We start from the raw sequence: 17852 nt of genomic DNA on the forward strand, positions 1-17852 counted from the left end.
TCATGAACACAGTGGTTGTACAACTTAACATTTTTTAAGGAACTACACCCTTTATTAATTCCAAGTAATGAATACAGTGTTAGTTTCTTCAAAAAGGAAACAGTAAAGATTCTTAAAAGTCTTTCACTTTTGACCTTGTTGCCCTCTTCTTGTTTCACTTTTATAGCTGTGATGAAGGCTACGCTGGGGCAAGATGTGAGAGAGTTGACTTGTTTTACCTAAGAGGAGACAGAGGGCAGATTTTGGTGATTTGTTTGATAGCAGTTATGGTAATTTTTATCATTTTGGTGGTCGGTGTCTGCACATGCTGTCAGTAAGTACTTTTAAATTTAATTTTAAGGGAATCTGAAAACTTTTATCTTTCCTATCTTCTTTTCTTCCTTCCCTCCTTCCTACCTTTTCTCTTTCCTTTTTGCTTTGATTTAAATCACTTTTCACAGTTTGCCATCATTTATTTAGAAGCATTTATAATAAACACAGGACATATAATTTTTGTCATTTTCTGAGCATAATTATTGTAATTTAAAATAAAATTTATATAAATCTCCTAATTAAAAAAAAAGGAGTTGGGCAAAATGAATGAAGGTGACCTAAATGTATAGACTTCTAGTTGTAAGATAAATAGGTCCTGGGGATGTAATGTACTAATGGTGACTATAGTTAATAATACAGTATTGTATATTTGAGAGTTGCTTAGAGAGGCGATCTTAAAATTCTCATCACAAGAAAGAAAACTTTTGTAACTATGTGTGGTGATGGATGTTAACTAAATTTATTGTGGTGATCGGTTTGTAATATAACCAAATATCAAGTCATACCTGAAATGAATACAATGCTATATATCAGTTATATCTCAATTTAAGAAGTCCATTATTTAGTCCTAAAGTCCATCATATTTTATGTGGGTTTATTAATAGGCTAAACAATACTTTTATATTCTTAAACTGTACCATGACACAACAACTTTGAAAGATGGAAACAAACAAAAATATTTTTTTCTTGGTCACATTAAAATAATGAATTTTATTTATGAAAGATGACTGCACTTTCCTCCTGTCTTTACTTTTCATTATATACCTCATCTTTGGTAATTAAGAAGAACCTTGTTTTTTCTCTGAGACAGAATGGCTTGGTATAATTCTTAAGTTAGTTTTGGAAACTCATCAAATTTTTTATCAGGCCAGGACTCCCACAGAGCATGCTAAAAAGGCATTTTCTAAAATGCTACCTTCTTGTCTTGAGAAGCCTCCTAAAATGTTACATTTACCCTCGGGCTGTGGTACTGATTAGAGGAGGGTGTGGCATGATTCCTTTCTTCACAACATTCTGGGTAGAAAGGCATTAGCATAGCTATCGGCAGTCTAGAGTGATTTTTGTCCCAGCTCTGTCATTAAACATCTTTGAGACCTTGGACAAGTTTCTTAACCTCTTTAAACTTTAATTTTATTTTCTGTAAGACAGAGGATTAAACCAAATAATCTGTAGGATTCCTCCTAGCTATAAAATTGAAAGGTATTTTTTAAGAGTTTACCTACTTTATGGCAAAAAAGAGTTTTCATAAGGCCAAGTTTGGGGCAGAGCTGGGAAATGCCCTATTTTATTACATTAATTTTACTTTAAGAAAACTGGACTGCAGCCCATAATATCTAACACACTTCTTAATTAGTATATCTAGAAACTTAATTAACATATCCAGAGGCTACCCTCACTCTCTTGGTTTTCTTATGTCTGTTTCCATTTTGTACTATTTCTTATTTACACATTAAATAATGCTTATCAGTCTAGTTTGTAAAATGACTTGGCCTGAAAGATTTTCTTGCGCTCACCAAGATCTATCAACAATTAGGTACCGTATTCTTCCTATGTACCTATAACTACACCCTATCCACACTGATGCTATTGTAGCTATCATGTGAGCCTAGAGAAAGGGATGGATAAAGAGAGAACCTAAATTTTTTTTTTAAAAAAGGAACCTATACATTTTTAACAGTCTAGAAATAAGATCATAGGCTCTCTTGATTAATTTTGTGATTGCATTAACTAATAGGACCACACTAATTTCTAACACTTTGTTTTCCAAGTCCTCTTCGGAAACATCGAGAAAGAATAAAGAAGGAAGAAGAAATGGAAACCCTGGATAAAGATATAACTCCTATAAATGATGACATTCAAGAGACTAGTATTGCTTAATGGTAAGTGTGATAAACTTGGTAGATGGGGAACAGGTGACATTTACCTGGTGAAGTAGGGCTTAACTGCATCAAGTAAATCATTGTTTGGAATTTGATTATGTTTAAAAACATCTAAAAATAAATTGACATTTTTTTTCATAGAATCTGAAGCCAGATAAAAGACTTTCTCATATCTTTCTTTTGGATGCCACTCTACCACAGAGATAGAGTGTGGACTTTTCTATACTTTTTCTAATGTACTAAGATCAGTCTGCTTTCTAGTTCTGCATGGCTGTGGTCGTTATTTTATATTCTTATAAAATATTATAAGATATTTGATATATTTTTCCAATATATCACAAGAAGAATTTTCATTTAGACATCTCACACTGAAAGGAAATAGCAAAAGCAATATTTTAATAACTGCATTTATTGAGCATTTACCACATGCCAAGCACTGTTCTAAGCTCTTTTAAATATTCTGTCATTTGGGATTCCAGCAGGAATCACAAATCCTCTCGGATGATCCAATAAAGACATTTCGATGAAGGGGCTGGGAGGGCAGGGATGAGGGCACCCTTAGGAACATTGAGGCTCCCAGAGTCTGGCAATTGCAGGAGGCTGTAATGCTGGGGAAGAGTTACCTTGGCATTGAGAATCTGGCTGTGCTGGAAGACCCCAGCAGGCAGGAGCTGTAGCTGTGGATGGAAATAGCCACAGCCGGCACCTAAACGATGAAGGAGGCAGGAAGTGGAGAAAAATGCCCCCAAACCTTCTCTCCTCTTGCCTTCAGATCTTTGGCAGGTGCCTCCCACTAGCCAAACTCAGTGATAATCCAGAGGGCAAGGGAGCCCTTGTGATGCAATCTGTAGGTCAGCCCCCCCCCCCCGGAGCGCAGAGCAGAGCAGAGGAAGACTCAGGGGGGCAGACGGAGCATAAGTAGCTCAGTCAGACAGGGTAGTTTCGTCTGTAAGGCATCAAGCACAGCCAAACTGGTTTAAAATAAAGGAAATGTATTGGCTCGCGTGCACCGGCAGTCCAGAGGGAAGGTAGTATTCACACTTGCTGGTACCAGAGTTCCCACGCACAGAACAATTATTTCTGTCTTTCTGTTCACCAGTTGAAGAGTTGGCTTCATCTTTGGCTAATTCCTCTTAGGTCATAGAAGAGGCCAGTAGCAATCAAGGCCACATGCTTTCTTATTCCCATCCAGCAAGCGGGAAAGGTGACTTTCTATAGCTCGCCCCACAGTACAAAGAATCTCCTTTCCCAGGAACTCCCAGCAGATTAATAGGGTATAGTAAATGCTTATCAAGAAATTATAATAGTCTCCTAACTTATTACCAGAATGACACGAATGAGTTGAAAACAAAAATGCTGGCTCTAGATATTTTTTGTAATTACGTAGTGCATTTCTTTTCAATGGCTTGCTCTTTTTTTCCTTTTTCCTGCAGTCTATGAAGGTACCTCCAGGCTGGTGGCAAGCTACAAAATACCTTACTCATTTGAAAATGGACAGACTGTGTCTCAGGAAAACAGCTAGCAAAATGAATTTTAAATAATGTATTTACTTTCTGTTTGTAATGTTAATTTGTGTTGTTTACTATTGTTTTTATAATAATAATAAGTAATTTTATTATTATATAGTATTTGGGAAAAGCACCCAGTTAAGAAGGGAAATTTTAATAAACTTCCACTTAAGTTTTGTCACCGGGATTACTAGTCAAACAAAAAAGAAGAGTAGGAAGGAGTTTAGATCTGAGGAATTGAATTAATAATAAAGCTACCATTTATCCAAAACTTACTATGTGCTAAGAGTTTGAAATACATTATTTCCTTAATTCTTTGAAGAATCTATGATCCTCATTTCTCATGTATAGAAACAAGCCCTAAGAAGTTAAATAATCTAACCCAGTTTTACAGTTAGGAATAGGTAGAGCTGAAACTGGAACCAAGATTTACCCAAGTTCAAAGTTTGTGCTGTTAACCATCATTTTTTTTCATTGAAGTTGTTGCAACCTAACTCACAATATAACCCAAGACTTCACACTAAACTGTGTTTTGCCATGACTCTGAGACACTGTTGCATTTTCCTGCAGAAACTCAGAATGCAGAGTCCTGGATATATGTTATTGTTACCATCATGCTTTCCGTAGTCTTGACTTTCATTATGCTTCTTTGCTCCTTTATAAATTCTCAGTGATATGCATACATTCTTACATTTCTAAAGCAAACAGATTTGCCCCATAGCTAAGGTAATGAGCAGAGATGGGAAGTAAATGCCTGACAGTCTTTAAGCCCCAGGTTAAGTGGCTATGCTTTCTAAAGGATAGATAATAGCACTGGAAGAGGCTATGTATCCCGGGGTAAATGGTCAGTGACAGTACAGCAGAGCCCAAGCAGACACTGGCTGTGACCATATCCTCATTTGTTCTTCTAAGAAAACAGTACCCGTGATTGCTCTCAGGTGAATTTTGGTGCAATCAAATTATGACCATAGTCATCTATTACTTGGGATCATCTTGCCAAATGCTCCTTCAACTCCAGATTACAGTTAATAAAGATTCTTTTTAAACCTGAAAAAGCAGAATGCACATTGAGCCAATATTCCATAGAATATGGAATTTCCTACATCGGCTGGGTGGATCATTTATAAAAACTGATGAGATGTCCTCAAATTGCTACACTTTGGCTGTTGTGCCTGTCAGCAAAGCAGCTTTTCCAGAATCTTTGTAAATTTTACTTTGCAGTGTAGACTCCATACCCAAAGTGAATCAGAGAATTCAGAGAAAAGGTGAAGTTGTATATTACCTTTTATCACATGTCATGTTTCAAGTGAGACTGAGACTGTGCTTATGTATAACACAGAAATAGCTCAAATATCAATGAGAGCTAACTAAAACAATGGATAATTTTCTAAATCCGTTTTTTCTCCTGAGAGTGACCATTCTTGAAATAGGATCAGTTTCAACCAATCCGTGTTGGATACACTTTATTTTCAAAAGCCTGCTCTGAGCTCCTTCATGTTCTTTCTCTTTCTCAGTCTTCATTGATACTAAGAGTGCTTGAAACAAACAAACAGAGGTTGGTTGACCAGTGGATTCTCTCAAGACAATTCAAGCTTGGGAATTTTCTTTTGATGCTAAAATATTAATGGTGTCTCTTGAAATTTGGTAGATCGAACTACCAAGAAAGTACTTCAGAGATTTTCGTATCTTTTCAAAATGTATTTTATAATTGTTTTGCATACGTTAAATGACCTTGTTTATGTAAACTGTCAGTATTATCATGTAATAAAATAAATTTATTTTTAAAACAAAGCAGATATGTTTACTTAGGAATTTTCTATTGTTACCATGAATTATTAATAGAAATAAATTTGAACATTATTGCCTTAAAAAAACTTATATATTATAGCAACTATCATTAATACGTTTGAAATAGTCTACTCTGACCACGTGTTTTCCTTTGAAACTAAAGAATTTGGAAGTGTGTGGTAGACACCTATGAGACTGTCTGCCCAACAGCCTGGCCATATTTTCTAACCTCAGCTCCCACCTCCAGCTGCGTTTGGTTGGTCTAAGGTGGGCACTTGATGAAATTGGGCCAATTGGAGTCATTCCCAGGGAAACTGGGAACTTGAAATAAAATTACTCTTCTTTGGGTTCATGGGGTATACAGACGTGTATTTTGACACTATTGGCAGTCATATTTTGCTCCGTGTGGACCAGAAAAGCGAAAGAAGCTGGTGAGAGAAGAATAGAGGTGAGAGGTGAGTTTCCCGGTAATCTGAGTTCGTATCCCATGCATTCTCAAAGTTTAGATTCATTCCATTCCTGTGTGCAGCCTCCATGAGACCTGTTAGTATCTTTATAATAAATTCCTCATTTGGCTTAAGCTAGTTCTATTTGAGTTTCTGTAACCTGGAACCAAGATCCTGACCAACTCTGGTGCATCACGAGGTTGTGGACAACAGTTTCTTAAAGAAGAAATGGCATCCTTTATGAAACATTATGTTAAGATCTCAGAGAGGAGGGTGACTTAGCCAGCTTAGAAGAAATCAGGGAAGGCTCCTGAAGGAAATTACATCCGATGACTGGCTCTGAGAAAGAAAGGTCTCTGCCCAAATCCTGGGTAAAGCCCGGTATTTCTTGGATCCTTGTCAAATTCTACAGAATTTCTTGGAAAGCTCTAGCAGTGGAGGGGCTAGTGGGTGTTGCTACAAGGGAATGTGAGAAGGGATGGAATCAAGGCTTCGTACCTTGTTCCGGAATGTCCTGTGCATGACAGGGTAAAATATATGGGCATATGAGCTGTGAGGTGAGGTGTTCCTGATTCCAATATTGTTATATTCTTAAGCAATGGGCTGAGATGGAGGAGAGCTTTTCTTTTCTTTCCTGAAGTGGATTATTTGGGCTTTTACATTTTCCACTCTGTATTATTGCCCATGCAGTAGGCAGGTTACATAGAGAATAGAGTAAATTGTTCTGGGTCAAATAACTTGCTATTTGGATAAGGCCCTGGTCTGTGCAAAATTCTGTAAAGGAAGTCCAGGACATATTTCAGCGCTCATGGTTTTAAGACCAAACTATGGCCTTAATGAGACCTTCGTTTTAGTATATTTTGCAATACTCTATTATGAGAGCTTAAATATATTGGGGCATTGCTGTCACTCATTCATTCAAAAATATTTATTAAGTACCTACTAAGTGCCAAGTACCTTAGTTCTGGGACCTCATCAGTGGACAAATAGTGACCTCTTGGTCACCAGCTTATGTTGTAGTGGATATGATCTTTCATAGCATTGAATTTAAAACAAGGCTTATTCAAGAATTTATGTTATCCAGAGGACATAGTCATTAGACTTTCAACCTATACCACTGTCTTGCAGCATAAAACTCAAGATGAGCATTCACAGAACTCAGTATATGGTAGGAAGAGCAGATTTCTTTTGACCGCCAAATAATTTACATATTTTAATAATGACTGTCAGCAAAAAAGAGTATAACTCTGTTTCTTTGGTGTAGGAATCTTGGTTTATACATTTTTTTGTTGTGGTTGATGAATATGGGTGCTATATTTGGGCATCTGTTCTTCTTCAAAGAATTTTCTATGCTTCAAGGCATTTTCTTCTGCAAAGAAAACCTGATCCCATGTGATCAACTTTGGCAGCTGAGCGTTGATGCTGGAACATAACGTGCGAATAGTCTATTCTTGTCTGTTTGCTAGTGTTACTGGACCCTGAGAATGTGTATCTTATAATAACATCTAGTTGACACTTCTGTAAGCTCACTCGTCCTCAGGACCTGTCGGCTATTGGTGTCTGAAGTACTCTGAAGTTCTACATTAGGAAACTAAATAAACGATACAACTCCAAAAACTGTATCAGCAATTAATTCCAAGAGATAAATTACGTTTATGCTATTGGAAATTTCAAAATGTGGATACCTAGGAATGTTTAAGCAACAATTACAGTCAGTACTTGTATTATAAAAGAAATGTTAGCCAAACATATTTTTAAAGACATTTTCCTCCATTTTTTTTCTTATACTTACTCAGGTTTAAGTTACCAGAAAAAAAGCACAACAGAGGTACTTCAGTAGGTGTTTTCCTTTATCTCTTTCTTCAGCTTATTTAAAAGAAGTCAAGGAAACAGAATTCTTCACAAACACAGAACTCATTGTTGCTTGCTACAGAAAGTGTAATTATTCTTGTGAGGTGTGTGCAGAATAATAAAATATTTTGAAGCTCTGTGATCCAAGCTGGGTGACGATATGTCATATGCTGGGTTTTAGTAAGAACCCTTCTACACGGAAACCCAGGGAGGTTCCGTTTCCCTGATGGAACTCAGAATGAGGCGTCGGGGGCAGTGGCAACCCTCAAAAACATCAACTTTCTTTGGCTTTAATTATTAATATTATAATTATTACTATTAATTGAATTGAATTATTAATACTATTTCACAGAAAGCTAATGTCAAGATAGGGATACCCTAGTGTTTTATTTTCCCTTCACGTGAAAGCAGACTTTGAGATGAGCACATGGGAACAGCTATTTATTTGGGAAATAGTTCCAGGATATACAAGTGAGCAAGAGGGGAAAATGAGGGAGAGAAGCATGAGAAGCTCCAGAAGGGCATGTTAGTGAGAGAATTACTGCTGTGGACAATGGGATTAATCCCACTTGGATCCACTGAGGAACCATGTGGAATGCCCCTCAGAAGTGTCCCACCAAGGCTTGTGTCAAGATGGACTTTCTATTTACAGACATCTGCCCCTCATTGGTTGAGGGTTAAATGCCCTATACTTTTGGGTTGTCCTGCTCACAGGTAGAGAAATCCTCTGCTATGTTGGAGAAAGCCTCCGGACAGAGAGACAGAGAATTGGAGGCATGTGATGTGGGAAAGTAGTGTTTCTAGATCTGTGGAGCTGACGTCCAGGTGACGATGGTGGCTTTGGCACATGGTTTCCTTGCAAGCCTGCCAGCCTCTCTCTTCCGCTTCACTGCAGTGACAGGGGTAGAAGGCAGGGTGCAGAAGGATGAGAGAGATGGAGAGAGGAGACAAGACACCCTCGGAGTATGAAGGCAAGCAGTGGAAATGGCTAGAATTTAGCTAGGGTCCTCAGAGACTATCCCCACACCACGCTTGTGTTTATTCCCTTCCTCCTTCCCTCACATCCTCCCTCTCATCTACTCTCTCTTTTTCTCTCTCTCCCCTTCTTCCTCCTCCTCTGCTTCTTCTTATAATCAATTTTAATTTCACTCATCTTTCAGATAATGCCTACCACAAAGTTTAAGAAATTAACTGTTATTTTTAAAGACTAAGAGTTCCCACAAAATAAAATAAGATTCTTTCTTCTAAATGACCTCTCTCTAGACTGTTTCCCACCCTAAGCTGAGCAAAAGCAATCACCTGCCTTCAGCAAATACACACAGAATTGCCCAATAAATATAGGTTGCCACGGAAACCAAACCAAAAGAGAATAGAGAGATAAGATTGAATATTAAGGATTTGTTTGGCCTCAGTGACATTGTTTTTCAAAAACAAAATTCTATGAAAGTGTAAACCATTGTTCCCTTTCAGAGATATACCAGGTGAATCCTAAGCCATCCCTGAACCTTTAGTTTCTGTGCAGTTTAGTGCTTTTTCACCAGCCCCTCCTCTATCTCCTTTTTCCCCTTCCCAGGAGCTCATAAAAGAGCAATTGCAAATGACCTCTGGTGGCAGCATGCGTTGGTGGTAGTGGTGTGGTGGACAGGAAAAGGGACTTGGAGTCAGATAGACCTGGGTGTGCATCTCAGCTTTGTGGTAATATTTTCCCATCAGCATTTTGACACTGGAGACTCTAATTACCTAGGGTATCTTGACAATTTATTCTGTAAGTTGAAATACTCTCATTTTGTTTTTAAAAGATGAAGAGCTTCAAGGACCAGTGCATTTTTCTCTGCACATCTTATTGTTCATATTCAAATCTGAGACTCCTTTCCTGTTAATAAGCATAATTTGCTTAGTGCTATGGTTAAAATATTCTGACGCAAGTCATTCAGAGTGACGAGAATTCTTACCTATTTCTCCACAGCTCAGAAACTTCTCAGGAAATTCATCTTCACTGAAAAGACCAAGGGATAATATTACCAATGGTAATATTACTATGTCAAGTAGCCAAGGGCTGTTTCTTGAGGTTCCATGAAGGCAATTTTTATTGGAGCTTAGGGAAGCATCATGGGGTGAGGCTGGAACCAGAAATTGCATGTTTGAGTTTCAGACCATGGAATTTGTTAGCTAAATGAACTCGGGCAGGTACTTATACTTTTCTAGTCTCAGTTTTCTTATAAGTCATAGAATAATTTCTAAATGCCTAATTGGACTCTTGCAGGGTTTCTTTATTCCTAATATAAGCTAACATTCATATAGTATATATTATGTGTCAGGAATTGTTCTAATGCTTCACATAGGAACTCATGGAATGCTCCCAACACCCTTACGCACAAGTACTTAGTGTTTTCCTGCAGAGGAAGCTGAAGGACACGAGATGAATGTCTTGCCCAAGATCACATACCTAGTTAAGTGGCAAATCCAGGATCTAATGCAGGAAGTCTGGCTCCAGACTGTTACCATCACTAGAAAATATTTATGAAGTACTTACTAGTACTTACTGATTTCCTAGATACAGTATTAAGCACTTTACAAATAAAATCTAATTTGTTCCTATTTGTTCTTATACCTATAAGAACTCTATGGTATCGGTACTATTACCTAGGTGCAGAGAAGGAATTAGGTTCAGAATCTGAGCTCAAGGAACTTGCCTGTGGTCCTATCATTCACAGGCAGAAATTATTTCTTTTGCTTATAATATTCTCCTTTTACTGCTCACCCTCTCCTTTGCTGGATAAAATTCTCATCATTCTTCAAGTCTCAATGTAAACATTGTTTCTTCTAGTAGTCTTTGCTGAAACCCTATACTAGGCAAATTTGGACTAAAATGGACAGAGATAGTTCAAAATAAAAAAATTATCTCAGTCCCCACATTTTTATAAGTAGGAAGGAAGCAGTCTGAGAAATCCGCTTAGTTGCAAATGTGTAATTTCATATGGAGAATGAAGGACATCTCAAGCGATGGAGGAAAGGGTGTAGGGACTGGAAACAAGAGACATAAACAATGGACAAAGTAACAACTCCCTGGGAGCAGAGTTGCCTTCTAACCAGTGATCATTCCTTTTCCCCACAGGAGGGATATCTGACGATGTATACTCAGCTGGATTTCAGAATTGCTATGGAAAAGTGACTGCCATGTTGTCCTGTTTCTTCCATTTTTGAATGAGAGTCCTGTTATGGTTATTTTGTACCTGTTTTTTCATTGCATGTTAGGTGTGTCAAAAGCAGTTATCTTCTTGTAAGTTTAAAGGTCTCTGAATGAAGGAAATGTGCACCCAAGATGCCACACTCCAGAATTTCTTCTACATTTGAACAGGATACAAATTGCAAGGTATTAGATCCTGAGACTGATACTGCGTTGGATCAGACTTTAGGAACAGTTACGGGGAGTTCAGTGTATTTTGCATTGGGAATGGACTGTGGTAGATGAAAACAAAATAGCCACACTATTCAGCAGTTCCTTCTATCAAGAGGTGGGATCCGTTCTCCACCTTTACATATAGATTTACCTATGGGACTTGCTTTGGCCAATGGGGCGCTAGAAAACAGAGGCTTGAGAAATTCTTGTTCATTAAATTTTCTCTTTCTTGTTTGGGAATCCTCCATGTGAAAAAGCCTGGATTAACTTCCTGTAGGATAAAATTTGATGTGAAGAAAGTCCTCACTGAGCTCCGAGAACCCACAGAATCATGAGCTAAATGAAATGGTTGTTGTATTAAATCATTAGGCTTTGAGTTGGTTTGCTATGCAGCAAAAGCTCACTGATGTTGGTTGGATTTGCACGGATAGACAGTAGAGAGGAGGGAGTTCCATTTCTATCTTTAATAATATAGCATTAAGTGAGTAGCAGTTGTAAGACAATGCAGGGAAACTTACATGCTGTAGCAGCTTTTCTCTCCAACTTCTGGATTTAATGAACACACACACACACTAAACTATGCTAATCCAGAATGTACAGAGATCTCTATCTATAATAATCAGGTATTCCAGTGAGGATTATGCTGTGAGATGATGCATTTAGAAGAAATCTAAGCTAACAAACCAACTGATGATCACACCCGTGAGATAGTCAAGAGACAAACTTAGTGTACTGAATGAAGCAATAAGAAGTAATTTCATTCTTTCAATCAATATTTTACTAGATGCCTATTGTGTGCCATAACTGGGCAAAGGAAGACAATATGTAATTCCATTAGTGTATTGTAATTGTAATTTAAAAATTTACTTTCTCAGGCATTTGCTATATTTGGAAGCTCTAACTAAGGGCTCAATAATAAGGAAATAACTCAATAAGATCAAAATAAAGTCTTATCTGGGCAGTAATTTCACAGTAAATTTGGTTTGATAAAAATTTCACATGAATCATTTTTTAATAGACACTCAAGCACTGTGAACTCTTTGGAAGACAAATGTCAAGGAAATAAATGTTATGCCTTGCTAATTTTAAATGCATTTGCAATATGGCATCTACTATAAAGGAAATACTTTTATCTGATTTTTGCAATTTATTATCCTTTTCTGCTTTTGAGGTTGAAGAGGCATTACAGTTACTCATAAGCTTTTTAATTTTCCCTTTTGATATAGAATTCTTACTTTATTCTTATTGAAAGAGTTCTTTAAGAATTAGGTAAAAATTAATAAATTAAAATATTCTTAAAATTTCTTCACATTTAGAGTCTGATTCATTTAAGTCACTTTTAAAAATAAACTATTTTTTAGAATGAAATAAAGATTCATGGAGAAATTGTGAAGATGGAACAGAGAGTTCTCATTTACTCCACACTCAGTTTCTCCTATTATTAACATCTTATATTAGTATGGTATGACTGTTAAAATTAATGAACCAATATTAATATATTACTATAAACTAAAATCCATGTTTGATTCAGATTTCCTTAGCTTTTGCTTAGTGTTCTTTTTGCTTCTTTGTCCTAAGTTCCCATCCAAGATATCACATTATATTGTATCATCAAGTTTCCTTAGGCTTCTCTTGGTTGTGACAGTTTTTCAGCCTCTCCTTGTTTTTGAACTGGGAAGTCTTGAGGAATAAGGTATTTTGTAGACTGTCCCTCAGCTGGGATATGTCTTATATTTTTCTCATGATTAGACTGGGATCATGTGTTGTCAGACGAAAAACACAGAAGTAAAGTACCATTTTCATCACATCGTATCCATGGTACATACCATCAACATAACTTATCACTGCTGATGTTGACCTTGATCATCTGGCTGAGGTAATGTTTTTCCAGGTTTCCTCATGTTAAATTACTCCTCTTTTCACGTTTTCCATAATATAGTCTTTGGAAGGAAGTCATTATGTGTATTCTACACGTAAGGGGTGAGAAGCTATGCTCCACTAACTTGAGGGTGGAGTATCTACATAAATTATTTGAAATTCTTCTACATGAGATATTTGTCTATTCTCCCCCTATTAATTAATTCATTTTTAAAATTATTTAATCATTTATATTAGGATGGATTCATGGATATTTATTTCATACTTTGGGTTATAATCTAACATTACTGCTTATTTTGTTGCTTAAATTGTTCTAGGTTTGGCCGTGGGAGCCCTTTCATTTGACACCTGTGACCATTTGACCTATCCTCATCATTGTGGGGTCTTTAGTTTGTTCATAAGTTTTTGAATGACAAGCTCTAGCTAAATTTCATTTTAACTTGGAAAAATGACTGGAAAAGAGACTTTCTCTTTCTATTTCTGTCCTGCCTTTGCCTCTGTCTCTCTTCACCTCTGTCTCTCTCGTTTCGCTTCCTTTATTCATCATGATCTGAAAATAAGAAAGGATAGGTGATCTCAAATTTTGCAGTTTGAAGGTAAGATAACTCTTCTTGGAGCCTAGCCAGTGGTTCTCAAATGTTAGTGTGCAAAAGAATAATCTGGAGAATTTGTTAAAACTGCAGACTCTTCCTCGCTGTGAACTGGACTTAATTAGGTCCTCCACAAATTCGTATCTTGAAGCCTTAACTTCGACCCAGACTGTATTTGGAGATAGGGCTTTCAGGAGGTAACTAATTAAGGGTAAATGCAGTCATAAGATGTGTTCCTAGTCTGATAGGATTGGTAGTTTTTTATAAGAAGAGGAAAAAGAGAGAGAGATCTCTGTCCACATGCACAAATCAAGGAAAGGTCGTGTGAGGACACAGTGAGAAGGCAGCCATCAGCAAGCTGGGAAGAGAGCTGTCTCTCACCAGAAACCAAAATTGGCTGGCGCTTTGATCCTGGACTTCCCAGCCTTCAGAACTGTGAGAAAATAGATTTCTGTTGTTTAAGCCACCTGGTATGTGATATTTTATTATGGCAACTTGAGCTAACACAACCTCCCCTGCTCCCCACTACCACCACCATTTTGATTTTAGGTGAAGGACGGGGGATGTAAGGATTCTGCATGTTAGCAAGAACTTCAGGAGATGCTGATGGAGCCTCTGAGGGCTTTTCCTTGAGAATCAGTGAGCCTAGCAGTGGAGGGAAGAGCGGTTTGCCATGCTCTCTCCTGAAGGCAGGTAGCTGTTTCGCTACACACATTATTTCTTCTTTTCTGGTGGCTTATACTATTTGAACACATATAACTCACCTACTGTTTGTGATAAGAGGGGTATAGATTTCAGGAATTTACAACACATTTATCATAGGACAAACACTCATATCCTCAGGATTTATGCTCAGAGTTAGGTTTTACACTTAAGCGTTTGAGTACATACGAAGTCTCACTTTTTTTCCCCTGCAGGGTATGGAGGGTTAAGGACCTCAAGACATAGCATTTTAGGGCTAGAAGGGAACTGAGAGATCATCAACTCTAGTCTTCTTTCCCCTTCATGTACAGAAAAGAAAGTGGGACCATAGAGGATTGGATTGTCCCAAGTCACATGATTATTGGTGGTGGAGCTAGGTCTAAAAATTGTTTTCCTATGTTCCATTAAGACAGACACAATTGAAAGTAATTGGTTTAAGTAAATTTTAGTGAAATAGACAATTTTGGATTAATCTTTCTGTTTTCAATTTTTTACATCAAGGTACAATTGCATTCGAACTTCAAGATTATAGCTTTTGTGAGTTACAAAAGTAGACGCTATACAATATCATGTTTCCCGTTTGAAGGTCTGTTGTTTAAGCTACATTTATTTACTTAAAAAAATTTTTTTAAATTAAAAAAAATTTTTGTTCTTGGAGTATAATTGCTCTACAATATTGTGTTAGTTTCTGCTGTACAACGAAGTGAATCAGCTGTATGTATACATATATCCCCTCCCTCTTGGACCTCCCTCCCAGTATTAAAACTGACACTTAGCTCTTGGCTTAGCCAAGCTGAATCTGAGTACAATCAGTAAAGTTGGCTTCTACTATGATCCAGGTACCTAGATATAGAAGGATCCAGACTTGGAAAGTGAAGGGGGTGGGCAAGGTCTCATGATAGACATGATACTGGGGAAAACCTTTGTTCAATTAATTTAGGCAATGTTACCTATTATGCATAATGAGACACTATTCATATCCTTTTTAGGATGCTTCATAAAATGCAACCAACTAGCCAAAGAAAGACCACCTTGTCACTAAAGGTGACACTAATTCTAGATGAGCCTGGAGCTGCAAGGTAACATTTTATGGTTGTTTAAAGATCACTGGACTAGATTTGAGTCTTGGCTTTCCCCTTACTAGTAGTGTGACCTTGAGGAAGGCACTTTACTTCTCTTGTCTTCCGTTTCCTTATCTGTAAGTTGAGGGGACTGGTTTCAATATTGTTAATAACCCTTCCAGATTTATAGGTGCCACAACTATGGATCTGTCATATCTGGACCCTCTCTAACAAACAGGGCCCAGAGTGAATTAATTTATCTTAAAAAAAAATTTCTTTCCATCCTGGAACTTTGACGTGGCTTTCAGAATTCTTTGTCGTTAGAACTGGGGAAGAGTTTTCAGGCCATTCACGTTTTAACTGTTATTTTATGATGTACTGAGGCCATTTCATAAATGAAGTGCTCAGCACCGCAGAGCTGGCAGATGATGCCTTTAAGCTGGAAAAGAGATGGCATCTCAAGAGGTGGTATCTCATGTCACGGTTGTTTACCAGAGCTGTGTGTCTGTGTGTGTGGGTGTGTGTAAGGAGTGATCTTTGAATAACATTTGGAAGTAGATTCTTTATATATCTATGTTTATAGATACATATTTCTCTCTCTTTCTCTATATATATCTATTTCTACATATTTTATAAATTTCTATATATCTATATTTTTATATATATAGAGAGAGAGATCTAGATATAGAGATACAGAGCAATATAGACCTAGATGTAGATAGATAGAGAAACATTTTGGGTATTTAAATATAACTATAGATAATTATATTATTATTATTAATATATTTGATAAAATATATTAAATATAAACATATGTTTCTCCTCCTGGAATATATAAATAGATAAATATCTATATATATTATATCCATACATATCATATAGATATAGATACATATATATAGATATCTATATATCTATCTGTCTGTCTGTTACCCAGGAGGAAAAAAATATAGATGAGACTGATGGAAATGCTTCTCTCCAGAATGTGTCCCACTAAGGCAGATGGGCAGGAATCGTCTGTACAATAATGGTGTGGTGACGTGATTAATTCATGGATGTGCCTGACCTTTCTCTCTCTCTTGCCTGCCTCTCCTGTCTCCGGGGAGGTTCTTGCCTTGCTAAGCTGGTAGTTTGGGCTTTTGTGATAAAGAATCCAGAGGACATAGGACAGGAGAAGTGGGATGAGATGGGATTGAACTGAGGTAGGAGTTTTCCAGGGAGCGTTGGTAAGAGAAGTGCGGCACACAGGAAGTGAGAGAAGCAGCTGGGAGATGGGGGGAGGTTCTAAGAAGCATTGTCACTGTCACGGTTCCTATGTCCCCTTCCAAAGATTTGGTAAATCCAATGACTTCAAAACTCCCTTTTGCTTCTGAACTCTGTTTTGGAGGGCAAGGCTGTTTGGTGACTGAACCACACAAACAATGGCTCAATAAGTGTCACGATAGTTGCAACCCTTTGCAAGGAGAACCAAAGGGCCTGCTGAGGAGAGCATGGTGGAGACCTTTGGAAGTGACTATCTTTGCTCTTGGAAGTCAGCATTAAGGCTCTTGATGTGATGTTGAAAAGACTGGGGCTAGTACTCCAGGGGCACAGATCAGAAACCCCGCGAGAACAGGGCTTGCCCCGGTTTTGATTGCTGCTGTATCTCCAGTACCTGCTCTGCAGAAGGCTTTTTGGAAAGAACGAATGTTGAGTAAATAGGAGAGTCTGTGTATGCAGGGTTTGTCTTACGTCACTGATTTACCTTTAGTGAGGGGAGTTAATCTAGGGACTGGTTCTCTGTATCCTAAGTTTCCTGAGAGAGAGAAGCAGCAAATACATAAGAAGTTTGGAATTGAGAAAAATATTGAAACTATGTGGGAAAATAGAAGTGCTGGTCATGGAGGTGGCTTCCTTGTAATTCACTTACCTATGGCTTGTGACATTTTGACTAAAAGATGAGAAGGGAGAGGGACCGTGTGTGTGTGGTCGTTGGTCTCCTCTATAGGAAGGAAATAATAATTGTCTCCCCAGCAAAGCTGTTGTGAGGACTAGATGTGATGAATGTTGATATAAAGTATTGATGGGGCAATACATCAATACAATACACCTTATTATTAGAGTCACCATTAACCAGTCCCGTTTTTCAATTCTTAAACAATAACGCCCTGCCCCAAATCCTACTTCTTTCTAGCAAACTCTTATGTGGGTTAATGCATGTAACAAATAAAAGCTGGGGGGTGGAGACCCCAGGTGTCCCCTAAGGCCTGTGCTTGGAGCCCTCCAAACTCTTCCAGGTGCATCATGGAAACCACCGAGCTGGTCCAAGTCCCCCTTTACAGCTGCAGGACTGGGTACCAGTCATGATTTGCTGAGAAAACCAGTTCTTTTCTTAAGCATCTCTCTTAAGTCAGTGAAATTAGTTTTTCTCAGAGAAGGGGAAAAAAACAGGGTTTA

The 17852-nt window shown here is 37.7% G+C and overlaps 1 protein-coding gene and 1 long non-coding RNA gene across 2 annotated transcripts in view; one reads left to right on the forward strand and one right to left on the reverse strand.

Moving 5' to 3' along the window:
- BTC (betacellulin) overlaps nt 1-5491 on the forward strand; it is a 42416-nt gene extending 36925 nt beyond the window's left edge. The window contains exons 4-6 of the mRNA XM_082390838.1: nt 167-313; nt 2082-2192; nt 3626-5491. Of these exons, the coding sequence (XP_082246964.1) occupies nt 167-313; nt 2082-2190 (256 nt within the window). The 3' untranslated portion in view covers nt 2191-2192; nt 3626-5491. The remainder of the gene's footprint in view (nt 1-166; nt 314-2081; nt 2193-3625) is intronic.
- LOC309627970 overlaps nt 1-17852 on the reverse strand; it is a 749424-nt gene that overhangs the window by 489454 nt on the left and 242118 nt on the right. The gene's annotated exons all lie outside the window — the stretch shown is intronic.

The sequence above is a fragment of the Balaenoptera borealis genome, assembly GCF_965194805.1.
Source record: "Balaenoptera borealis genome assembly, chromosome: 4".
NCBI lineage: Eukaryota > Metazoa > Chordata > Mammalia > Artiodactyla > Balaenopteridae > Balaenoptera > Balaenoptera borealis.